The following is a 13,056-nucleotide window of genomic DNA, read 5'->3' as shown; positions in this document are numbered from 1 at the left end:
TTAGTGGTTCAAATCCCAGAGGGTTCTCCAGCAAAACCGATGTATAACCCCCTAGAACAGGACTAATTGAGTAGAACTAGCAGCTTAAAAGGCTTTTTGTAGGAGCAGATCAGGGTTAAACCCTGGCCTACCACCAATAAAGTTCTTAAAAGAGTGGCAGAGTCTGTCTCAGTTTTGTCAAGATCAATGCCTGATTGATTGTCAAAAGCTTGTCTGGGGATATGTGAGATGAATACTGGTACTGTAGATTGGTTAGGCAAAGAGTAACTGAGGAACAACAGCCCTTAGCCAATGAGAAAGTGTCACAGGCATGGGTGAGAAGTGGTTTGAAGGCAAAAAAATAAAAAATGTATACAGCCAAATATAAAAGCTGCACTGCCCCTCAGGAAATGTCATGTCAAGCTTACAAAACCAAGGCTAAAGCACAAGTGTTTCCACAAGAGTCTGCACAGCCGGTAGATGTGTAGTGTAGATGCTTCAGTATGTGTGGGTCTACTTACAAGATACCTTCTCTTCACAAACCTAAAACCTGTTTTTACTAATCTGTTTCTGCTAACATCAACCCACTGGTTTCTCCAACACATCCTACGCCCCCTGCCTAACTGCACAAAGCAAAGACTATATGATATCCTGTGAGTAGGTAAACATTTACAGCAAGTTCCCATTTGGGGGCTGCTGAGTCCAGCTACTCCAGCTCATTCACTAACAGCTGCTGACTGCTGAGAGACGTATGCGGTTTGCCTGTGGGCCTGAGGCAGCAGCAGCAGCAGCAGAGGCTGGTCCTTTTCTCCCTTCTCCTCATCCATCGATCCAGCGTGACTCTGCAGGAGCCAGATGAAAACCTCTCGCTATGATTTATGGGATGTCATCTCCTGGGGAACCGGCGGAGCCCCTCCCTCCCTGTATTTGGTGAGGCAGCAACCTGCTAGAGGGCAAAACCATGTCCCCTGGGTCCTAAGGCCTGATATCTGTACTACTACAGGGACACGGTGTACAAGCTGGGTTTATGGTCAACACTTAACATTATAGTGGTATTCCAATGACCATCACTTTATTCCAATAGAGTTAGCACAAATTAAAATCCAGGACCAGCTTTCATTATTACTGCTTCATAACTGTAAGAATGATTTTAAGAGTTGTCAGGTGGAATAGGCAACATGTCCTCCAGCCTGAACAACGTTAAAAGTCATTTGGCCCCACCCTCTGAAATTGGCACCCCTTCTGCAGCATGTACTGGACCTTTGTCCTTATGGTTGCAATAATAAACAGGCAGTTAAGTTTGCGGAACAGTCATTGATTTAAGAAACAATGGCGAATGGTTTCAAACAGGAAATGTCCACCCCAACTCACCACCTCCTATCGTGGACTTTGTTGCTCTGTATACTACATCACCTGACGGCCACTAAAGGTTGCCTAACGATAAAACCTATGGACGGGTCACAATTAGCTGCTTGTGGGGTCATTTTTACAGGTCAGTCTTTGAATAGGTCAGGATGTGTAGAGTGCTTGCATGTTTAAGGTGCCACGGTTTGTCTATTTTGGTGTGCACTTAAACACTGATCCATCAGATATGTTGAGAACATTGTAAGTCTGAGCAAGAACTAATAAATATCATTCCAGGCTCTAAATTACTAACATACTGAAAGACGCAAAATCTAAAAGCTCTTAAATTCCTCATTTGCATGTTAGATTAAGCTGCTGTTAATCAGATAGTAACAAGTGTAATTTTCTATTATTACTGAAAGATGATTACTTCTGCTTCAGTTCGTGGCTTCTTCCTAAATTATTACAAATTCATAAACATGTTTATTCATCTGTGCTATGGGATTAATGAAAAATGACAACACATGGCTAACCGTGCAACTTACTAAGTACTTAAGTATTAATTAAGGAGCAATGAGTAACCACCAAATGTTAGCGCATTTGTTTATCTATGAACAAACACACACATTCATGTCAGAGTGTCCCACTTTCTTCCATTTGCACTGATGGCAGCATTAAGAAGTAATTCTGCAGGCTTAATCCACTTAAAATTAGAGGAGGTTTTTAAGGATTCTGTCTTAAGGGTGCCCTAAAAAAAGGATACAAGTAAAAGGCCTCAGGAGATTCGGAGAGATGCAGTGTTCATGTTTTAAAAGTAAGAGGAACAGAGGTGGAATCAACGGCACGGCAAGAGAAAATGGGAGAGAATCAGTGTGTATGTGTGTGGTTATATGAGCATATTTAACTTTGTGGTGTGTGACAGTGAGCTGAGCTGATAGTCCCAATGGACAGCAAGTGACGGCTGTTGTTTGATCTCCTGGCAAAAAGCTCTCTACTCTACTCTCCTAGTTTCCTCTCTTCTCCACTTCTTTCCTCTCCTCCCCCTCTCTCTTTCTCTCTTCTCATCTCCTCTCCTTATCTGTTCTCCATTTTCTTCTCCTTTTTTTCATCTCCTCTCCCCTACTTCCCCTTACTTTCTCTCCTCATCTCCTCCACTTTTCTCTGCTTCTCTTTTTTTCTCCCCTCTCTTTACACCCCTGTCCTCTGATCATTTGCTCTCCTCTTTATTCCTCTCTTCCCCTCTCCAAAAAAATTAAAAAAAATAAAAAATCAATGCAGGAGGCGAAGCAGAGGAAAAGGTGGAGCAAAGAGAAAGACAACCCTGGGGCTGTAGAAGAATGCTGAGGCTAGCAATGTCATGCCTGAATTGACCACCATAAATATACCAGCGATGATGATGAAGGATGAGGCATGAAACAAGTTCATATGTTGCCTGCTTTTTTCCAATAAATCAAAACATTTATAGAAGTAAAAAGCATTTGCAATGCTGATAATATCTTTTTGATCTAATAATAATAAACACTAGGACAATGATTGTGTATTATGCTGACAATGTTGGGTGTATTGCTGTGATGTCACTTTCACACCTGTGCACCAGTGGGACTGTGTGTGTGTGTGTGTGTGTATATGTATATATATATATATATATATATATATATATATATATATATATATGTCTCTGTGTTGTGGCACTTGCATTTCCACAAAGTCATACATCTCAGAAAACAGGGAAAAAAGCAAGCTGTGCGACAGTGTGAAATGACTCAAGACCTGATCTATTGTGTTCTATATGTGCCCGAGGAGATGTAAGTGGCAATGATGGGGTGTCGAGGACTGAGGCTGCAGTGCTGGGAGTGGAGAGGCGGAAGGAAGTGTGTTGTGATGTGAAGGGCTAAAAAAAAAGAAAAAAAACAAAAAAAAGTCAAGTGATGGAAGTGCTGAAAGGGAGATCGAAATGTGTTAGTGTGAGGGAAATGTCCAAAGTGGAAATCAGTGCCTCATCACTGTACTGACATACACACCAATGTGCACATATAGACAGTAAGAGAAACACAGATCAATACAAACATACAAATAGGCACACATGCACTTATATTAATGTTTTCAAAACAGATGATCAGATTCTCTTTTCTGGTTTAATTTTTATAGACATCCAGTTGTCTCTGGGGTCAAAGCGAGTGCATATTTAAAAAAAAAAAAAACAAAAAAAAACACACATTCTCTGCATGTGAAACCTGTCAAAACGATTCTAACTGCCTTTTCTCTGTGGAAGGTGCCAGCTTTGTGCAGCTTATATTAGAGAAATAGAAGAAAGACAAAAGTGAAACACATCTTACAATACCCAAGGCAAGGAGAGAGAGCGTGAGAGAGAGGGGGGCTGATGGAAGTCTCTACTCTTCATATCACACCTGCCGACAAAATGGGAATATTTCTCTTTTATTGCTCACACACCTAATAGTGCCCGGGCAGACAAAAACGTCCGCAGTATGATCTGAGCAGAGAAGAGGGTTCTCGAAGGTATATATATAAAAAAAAATTTTAAAAGTGAGAAAAGTCAAATGTCACCTAATCCTTTTCTCATAAAGCACCTGGAAGCTGCTTCGGTCCTGGCCTTTGTTCTCTTGCTTTATAACACCTTGAATGGGATCTGGTGCTAAAACCCGGGGAAAGAGTAATTGAAAAATTCTTTGACCCACCATGGAATGATTTGCATACTGTTCACACACCCCGTTCTAAAACTAATATTCACTATCTACAAGAAGCATATATGCAATATTTATGATGTTGAAAGTCGTGCATTAACCTTGAAAAGAGTGAAAAATATTCACTGAAGTTTTCCAGACAATTTCCCACATTAAATGAACCAAAGTTCTGCTGCCTCAGTGTAAGTGTAAGCAGCTAACCTAGAGGTTATATTAGATCAAAATAGCCTGGTCTTACATTTTTTATTGTAATTCTTTTAAAACTAGTGCTGACTAGCTCTGCACTGGAATACAAGAATGTTGTCTCTTTATTTTCCTGTCTTCTGCATGGATTAGCAACTGGTGAGGATGCTGCCTTTTTGCTGAAGAGATGTAGCTTTAGCTTTTCATTTACAGACTCCTGGTTTTAAAACAAGTCAGCTGGAAACATTAAAAAGACTGTTTCCAACTAACTCATGAAGGTAATGTAAAATTTACCAGTGACAGACTTTACCTCTGTCTGAAATCTAGGACCCATTGTTTCAAAAATTATTAAGTTTTGGAAGATCTGCTCCTGCTGTCAATGTAAACTCAATATGTACTGTGAGCTTGACAGGTATAGCAACAGTAACTCAGGGGGCAAGGCTCGGCTAACAATCAATAATCCTTTTACTGTTCTCACTCTTACCCAAAAAATCCTTCAACTCCCACCCTACACCATCCCCTCATTTAATAGTATCCACTCACCATCCTCTGTGGGCACGTAGACATTGAGGTAGAGGCAGTCCTCGCTCTGGTTCTGGATGTAACCCGCCGCCACATCCAGGTTGTCTGTGAACCACACGGGCAGCATTATCTCCGGCAGCACTCCATGTACGTTCTGAGGGCACACAGGGGCGAACTGCGTGGCGTTGCGGATCTCCTGCCAGGATCCTGGGGCTTCGGGCGGCTGAAAGCGGCGGTCGCCGATGGGTGCTGTGGCGTATGGCACGCCCAGGTACTGCTCCACGGGGCCTAGGATCTCATTGTTCAAGTCCTTCTTGATGCCTCGGAGCTTGCCGTAGTTGGTGGTGACTATGGGGTGTTTGGAAGGGTCCATCTTCTGGCTCGAGGCCAGGCTGAGGAGCAGGATGAGGCCTAGCGCACCCATTAGGCACCAGTCTGTCATGAGAGTAAGGGGGCGCGTCCTGGACGACAAACCCCGCCGACTTTGTTTATTCAAAGCAAGTAGAAGGGGGTACATGACTGGATTCATACTGTTCAGCCACCTGCCTCGAGTCCTTTTTGGAGCACTTCTGTCTTTTTATGAGAGAATATGGATTATAAACAACAATGTGAAGTGTAAAGCATAAGAAAGGGATTAAAACAACAAAAGCAGGCAGATCCTGAAAGACTAAAAGGAGCCTTTTTGGAGGTTTGATTAAGACCAGGAGTGCTGAGTGAAGGTGAGATGGAGGGCAAAACCGTCGCTGGGGGAAAAGAAGGGTCCTTGGGGTGCTGGAGAAGGAGGTTGGACCTCAGGTCTGGGTACCAGATCAGTGCTGATTCCGAGCAACGGCGAGCCGAAACGCTTCCTCAGCCATGGCTCTGTTGCGTTCCATCCCTATTGGTCTTCTATCATCCAGATAGATTTGACTGATGTCCTCAACAGCCGCTGAATTCTGCAGAATGAGACAGAGGAGGAGGAGGGAGGAGATTCAAAGATGGAGGGTGATACATAGAGAGAAAAACAGAGAGAGAGAGAGAGAAGGAGGCGAAAGGGGGGGGGGAGAAGGGGGAGAGAGAGATAAGAGAGATTATAGCTTATCTAAAACAGAAACATATTCCATTAAATGTAGGCAGTGCAACATTTTCCCTTCAACTGTTGCCAAGTGAAAAATATTTCCTGAAATGAAAGCAGTGGAGATGAAACAACACACTAAATCTAAAGACAGTGCTGCTGAAATCAAGTCAATAGACTGGGAACATTTGATGCAGTGATCAACGCGTTTCACCTCACACCATTACATCACAGCCTGAAAAACACAGCATGCAGAGAAGGAACTCAAACAAATGCAGTCCCTTGTGGTCCCATTTTACTTCCTGCATTTTTTTTTTTTTTAACATCATAATCTGACCTGCAGAAATCTCATGTAGACTCCACACTGACTGCACATTCCTACATGACTCCCATTATCTATTATGCATCAAAAACCTTAAATTGGATTTGTTCACCCTGTCCTGGTCTGACCTGTATGAGGATGTGCACCAAATCCCTCCTGGTGAACTGTGTTTAACCTGCCAGCTTACACGCACAGAGCTAATATTGCACAGCTGACGTAGTCACGCCACTTCACAAGTCTTCATCCAACAACCCTGCTACTGATGCCTCAATATTTATGTGTGTATATTAATTTCTAAGAGGCTTCAGTGCTGCTCCTGGAGATGACGGTACAGTAGGCAGTGTGGATGAAGAGTAGAGGCTAGAGATTAGGGCGAGCCTTTCACTGCCCAGTAAGGTCAAAGGTCAATAATGTGCGCCTGTAAGCAGCTTATAACAGCCCGGGACGCTTTCTGCCTACATGCGGAGCACAAAGACACACACACACACATGCGCGCAGTAAGCCTTAATTGACCCACACATGAATGAATGCCCACACACTGTACGCTCATTCATGTAATCTACTGCGCAAATGTGCAAATCCTCATGTAACAGACCCAGAGTCAGAAATGCATGAGGCATGGAGGAGATTATAGCATCATAACATTGTTGGGTGGTGTTATGCAATGGTACAGGATGCAGACACAGTAGCGGTAATGAAGACTGTACAGGGGAGGAAAAAAAAAAGAGACTTATCTGATTTTTAAAATTCACCATTACCTCTTCCTCTCTTTCACGCTCTCTCTTGCTTTATCACCATGCCATAATTGTCCCATTTAAAGTCATCATTAACCGTATTATTGCATCGCCTGCACCCACTGAAGCGCCTCTGTGTTTTTGTTGTGCGCCCCCCCCCCCTTCTCCCACTGCCAATAAAGCCATTTGAATTTGAAAGTACGGGAGTTAAGTGTCCTGAGGCAAGACGGCAGATAATTATAGGCAGAGTCTATAGGCCCATGAGCAGGCAAGCAGTCTCACTCACACTGATGTAAGACATCTAAATAAGGAGACTCATTCATGTAATAAAGTTTCTTCTGTACAACAAGCTCTTTGAGGGGAGGGTATACTCTGGCTTGTAGGAAAAAAAATGCGACGAAAACAGATTTGTGTTCTTTCAGAGAGCGGTAATTGCGAGTGAGTCTGTAGCGTCTGTAATCGCTCATTGTCTTCTCTTGGTACAGTGCGTTCAGCCTAAATATATTGGTGCCTGCCTTTTTTCCTCTCAGTGTGGACTTTGTTGTTCTACCCACGCACCCATGTGTGCGTCTGGATGTGTATCCTCTCATAGAGGAGCGGGCAGCACGATGTGTGCTCTAATTAAACCATGGAGAGTCTTGAGGCTGGCCTGCTTTGCACTGCACACAGGGACGAACCCTCCACCCACACACACACACACACACACCGCAACATCTACCATTAAACTTTCATCCTCCAACACACATAAGAGAGGGAAACTGGGAGATAAAGAGGCACAGATGAAGAGAGAGTGGGGACAGACAAATGAGATGAAAAGTGAGAATGTAGATGGAGAGGAAACAGGTCCTGGTGTTAATGAAAAGCTTCTGTCTGGTCAGCACAGACCCTTCAGAGAGTCCTTGAGTACAAACGGCATGAGGCGCCGCTTCTCTGACCCCTGGAGCTTCTCAGAGAAGTGGACATCTAATAGACCCGCATCCATGGGCCCAGGGAGGCGGTCAGCTGGACTCTTCTTGCCCTAAAATCTCAAGCCTGAGCAGGCGCAGAGGGCAGCAGAGGCCCCACGCAAGCTAGAATCCCTGGTACAAATCCAAGTCCCTGGCAGGCGTGAGAGTGCCTGGAGGGACCTCCAGAATTTCAGGGTGCATCTGAGTGTTTAATTGCTAATTGGCGCAATTAAAGGACCTAATTGGTCCAGCTTTGCTGTGAGCAGTGGGAGAGCTTAAGTGATTGATGAAGCAAAGAGGGAGAAATGATGGGGAGACTGGTGGGAGGAGAGCGGAGCATGGCAACAGAGCCATATACGTGTACGTGTGTGTGTGGTATTTGGAATGCAGGTGGCACACACACCATCACGCTTATAGGCACCAATTTAAAGGAACAGGTTTCTCCCGAAATACTGTATCTTTGTGCATGCAGGCAGCACTATCACACACATGCACACTGATGCACACTCATCCATGATTCATGTCATCAGGAGAATGTTTTTTTCCTAAGCCCCAGGAGGCAGAGAGGAGGAGGGGGACCACGCAGGTCGTTCAGTGGCAGACCATCAGTATAAACCTCATCTTTCGCTGCACCTTTCCTTCATCTGCCACCCTCTCTCACTTGGTATTTCTCATCTAAATGTGCACCGCCAAAAAACCTCTGGAGGACAAAAAATTCTATTTTCAATTCCTGACCAGCCTGTTTACTGCAGGCTGAATGGCTACAGGGCTGTGTGACTCTGTATCATTGAGGATAAGCACAAAAAGGTGCACAACAATGGTAAAAATGTTTTCCATGACTAAACATTATTCAAATTGGGTGCAAACTGGGCTTTTAGCAGACATTTTTATCCTCTGCAATGTACAGTCTGCAAGCAGAGAGGTATTGGGCTTCATGCTTCAGGACTCTGGAAGGTGGGAGGCTTCATCTATCAAGTGGTCATGGTCAAACTACGACCGCAGACTGTGACAGACCCATACTGTCAAACACTTTCATTTAACCCTCAAATCTGTAAGTGATGCAATTTTGTTGCTTTATTTGAAATGCTTTATTTGAAATGTCTCCTGCTTGTTAACAAATTCCAACATATGGTAATGTTATTGTTAACTAGGCTGCAACAGCTAGGCTATAACAATGTCACCGTTGCTCAGTATAGTCAATATGCCTTCTGCTGCAAAAAAATGAGAGCTGTGAAAACCAGGAAAGCCGACAGTGAATGCTGAGCATATAACCGAGAAAGGACAGCTAAATACTTCTCACTAAGGTGGAGAAGAAAGCAGAATGACTGATCTGTCAGGGGCCTGTTAAAGACTGCAACATCAGACACCGTTTTCCGGCGTCTACGCTAAAAGAACTGTCTTAAAAGTAAAGGAAAAAATTTGGTAGCTTAATGTCTCACCAGCTTGCAAGCTCAGCAAGATGATGCATGTTTACAATGCACTGTACAGTTCAGGAGTGGGTAAACAATTCAAATCATATTTTCTCTCACAAGACAGCAAATCGCAGCAAAGCATTCACCACAGGGAAGTTAAAACAGACTAGTTTTGCTTCATCACACTGTGCAGAGATGACAAACAAGGACCTGGATGTTCAACTACAAACTGAGTGCTGATTTATTTCAAGGAGCAGCCCTGCCTTGTTAGAGAAATTCTTATTCACTTTCTTGCAGAGTTAGATGAGAAGATGCACTCTGCTATATCTGTAGGCAACAATCAGTCCACCATATAATTAGGGATTCAGCTAATTATTATTTCCATTATCAATTCATCTGCCAATTATTTTTTTGATTAATCAGTTTGTCATTTAGTCTATCAAATATCAAACAGTAGTGAAAAAATGCCTGATGCAACTCCAAGATGACATGAAATCTTCTTTTGTTTCGACATGATATTAAAAAATGAAATAATTAGATTTATCAAAATAACTGCTATTATTTTTCTGCTGATCAACAAACCAATTAAAGCAGCTATTTGTGAGTTTTCTCTGCTGCTGAAGGTCTTTTCTCGCCAGGAGCAGGTGGTGGTGATAGTCTCTTGTCAAGAGCTTTAGCTGTCATGTTGTTTAGCTTAGAAGAGCAGCGCTACTTCTTAAGGGCAGTCTGGATGTTACAGTGAATCGGAAAGTGACAAGACTGGCCAATTGGGCCGAGGCTAGCTGGTTAGCGTGCTAATTTCAGTAGAAGAAAAGAAAAAAACATTGCTGTCACTTTCTACCACTGGAAACAGCTCTCAGTGAGAAAAGAAATGAAGTTTGATGCTTAACTCCCAACATTTCTTCTAGACTGTTAAGTTAAACAGCTGTTAATGCTAATGTTGGCTATGTAGCACCAGCAAAGCAAACATCAGCTCTACAGCTACTTGAAAGCCACAATCTCAGTTTTTCACACATTTACTTTTATAGAAATCAAAAAATATAACATGTTACTTAGTGAGCTTTTGATGCTGGTAAGTGGATTTTTCTTGCTGCTCAACAAGAGCCAGTCTGTTTCCTCATTTCCAGCCTATACATCCAGCTATAGTGACCCATTCCTTACCATGGAACTCTCAACAACAAAGCTGAAATATAAATATGTGCATCTCCCAAAATGTTGAACAATTGCTTTCATTAAAGGAACATGAAATACACTGCTCAATGTAATACTCAATGAACAATGCCTTTGTTGTACCAGAGGTACTCATTGCTGTGAAGTTAATTATGCAGGGTTAGATTTATTTGTACACAGGTTGGAAAAAGAGAATCCTCTATGGGGTGGTGTCACAACAAATGGGTCACCCAACAAATTACAGGGATATCACCTATTGATGAGAATACCAGACAGTAAAACTAGTAAAAGCTGAAAATAGAACAAGCGTTTTTTTCATTACGGTCGCATTGATCAGGAAGAGCTGTGAGATCTGTTGATACTTTGCCATGTTGTGAGACTCTGCAGTAATAAAATCCAATAAAAGACCACAAACTGTGACCTGAAAATTTTTCATGTTGCTGACAGTCCCGGCAAACATTAACTATTATAAAGTTTTACAAGTTACTGCACAGTTAATTAGATTACATTACGCTCTGCAGGTGTTATTATTGTGTCTTTCTCTTGTATATGTGTGAACAATTTTCTCCCTCATTAATTACAAGAAGTCTCACCAGAGATGTTATTGCACAAATTATTACTTGTCCTTTATTCCGCAGATCTCTGATTCAAAACTGACACCAGACTTTGATGTTGTTGCCATGAGGGGGGAGCTGCCTCACTGCACTCATATTAAGACCAGAATTACATAAAGTGCTTATGATTTCATGTTTTCAACAGCAAGCCTACTTTGTTATCTTCAATTGCTGTGAGGAGTGCTCAGCGCCACTTTTATGCGCTATGACAGAGGTTTCCTCCAATTAACCTGCTGTTAATCTTCCATGTGAAGGTCATGTCTCTGCTTGCGGTGGATCAAGTGTGATCAGTGAGTTTGATTGAAACAGCACCTCATCTCGGAGGAAAAAAGCATTATTCCTTTATGTTTTATAACGGCTGTGTGTGGGTTTGAATTAGACAAGACTGTGTAGTTGACTCATGTATACATCAAACAGGAAACAGTGGTTTAAGGAGCATGGTTTGATGCTTGAGCGTTTTGATATACTACTGTACTACAGCACATTTGATAATTAGGTCTTCCTATTCCTGATTTACCGTTTACAACGCTGGTAAGCTTGAGAGCTGTTTCCTTTCATACAAAGATTGTGCTGTTGCTTTGATAAACAAATACTGCATAGGTGTCAGTTAAAATGTTTGAATTGTAGTTCTGGCACCATTAAATCGATACTCTTGACATTTTTCTAGGCAAAGAAGAGTACAAATCTGATCAGACATCAAGGTTTTCACGATTCCAAACTGTATGTTTGAAAAAACGAATCTTGGTCCAAAAAGGACCCCAAAACTAGTCCAAAACACTGTGGACACAAACAGACCCAAACAGGGAGAAAACCCAGAGACTAGCAGCAGCTCTGATCAAAAAGAGCAGCAAGATTTGCAAATTCATATGTTCCAACACTGTCAACAAAATGATGACTTCTGACACCTTACTTTGAGAAACAGAAACATGCTTTTTTACAAAACTGTGTTTTTTATTTGCCAAATGACACCATAGCCTTCAAGTGTTAGATGGTGTCTAAATAAAAGAATCTGTTCCAGAACTAAAACTAGCAAATGTTTTAAACAAGTACAAAGGTGATAATGATGCAAAGATTTTGGATCCGATCCAAAGCAGTCATGGAAAACCTTCCAAAACCCAATACACAAAATAAACTTTCCACGAAAGAGACCTGATCTGAAAGGTACCTGAGAGCAGTCACTTTGAACTTTCACTGTTACTGAGAACCAACAGGACCTATCCTACAGTGGTCAAATCAGCCTGGAGATCATACTCTTGCCACATAGCTTACCCAGCACAATCTAAATCCCACTAAAACCAATTCTACCCAATTCTACTCCAATACAGCAGCAGAATCACCCACTACGACCTCCCCTGTAATTGCTTGCCACCTCTCCCTCCGTGTTGTGTTGCCAGTCAGTCTGTCAGTACACTGGGTTCAACTTAATGATAGATAATAGGCAGAGGGTGCAAGTTAATCGCTGGAATTCATCATGTGAAGCTGCTGGAAGGACAAGGACAAGTTACTGCCTTAAAATTAGACTGAAGTCAGGGGGAGAAAGTCAGGAACAGAGAGATGAGGACAAAGCAGTTGCATAAATGAAGTGCTTGCTTGAGTCTATGCAGGTGAGAGCAAAGACGGGAAAACATATACAGCACATTTACCATGTCAGTGTGCAGCCAAGCATGAACTCAGACATGCACCCACGCACACAAATACATTTCGCTCATTATTACATCAAGGCTTTCAAAGCTTGACAGTCTTTGAACCAGCACATCTCATTTGTTTTCACATTTGCTAATTAATACATCAAGGCTGAGACAGGAAAATTGGACATTAAAACTTGTCCCTGTGACTGTGCATGTTTGTGTACATTTGTGAGCCCATACACACATATTTATCTGTGTATATACATTTTGCAAAAATGTGATGCCGTTTGGAGTTTCTCTGTGTATCTGCAGTGTCAGTGTGTGGGTATTTATCTGTGTGACAGTGGTTTGATGTGTTGATCGCTAAGTAATTTTGAGGAGGGCACAGCAGAGTGGATGCTGAGTGGTTGAACAGAAAAAGGGCAGTTTCATCTCTGCAGACGCC

At 42.3% G+C, this 13,056-nt stretch overlaps 1 protein-coding gene across 4 annotated transcripts in view; it reads right to left on the bottom strand.

Moving 5' to 3' along the window:
• The window catches only part of nlgn2a (neuroligin 2a), a 167,072-nt gene that overhangs the window by 100,985 nt on the left and 53,031 nt on the right, over positions 1-13,056 (bottom strand). For all 4 annotated transcript variants that reach the window (XM_018703897.2, XM_018703900.2, XM_018703898.2 and 1 more), the window contains one exon: positions 4,752-5,665. In XM_018703897.2, coding sequence (XP_018559413.1) covers positions 4,752-5,259 — 508 coding nt within the window. In that variant the 5' untranslated portion in view covers positions 5,260-5,665. The remainder of the gene's footprint in view (positions 1-4,751; positions 5,666-13,056) is intronic.

Source organism: Lates calcarifer, linkage group LG14 (assembly GCF_001640805.2).
Source record: "Lates calcarifer isolate ASB-BC8 linkage group LG14, TLL_Latcal_v3, whole genome shotgun sequence".
Taxonomy (NCBI): Eukaryota; Metazoa; Chordata; class Actinopteri; family Centropomidae; genus Lates; species Lates calcarifer.
This window is presented reverse-complemented; position numbering and strand designations above follow the sequence as displayed.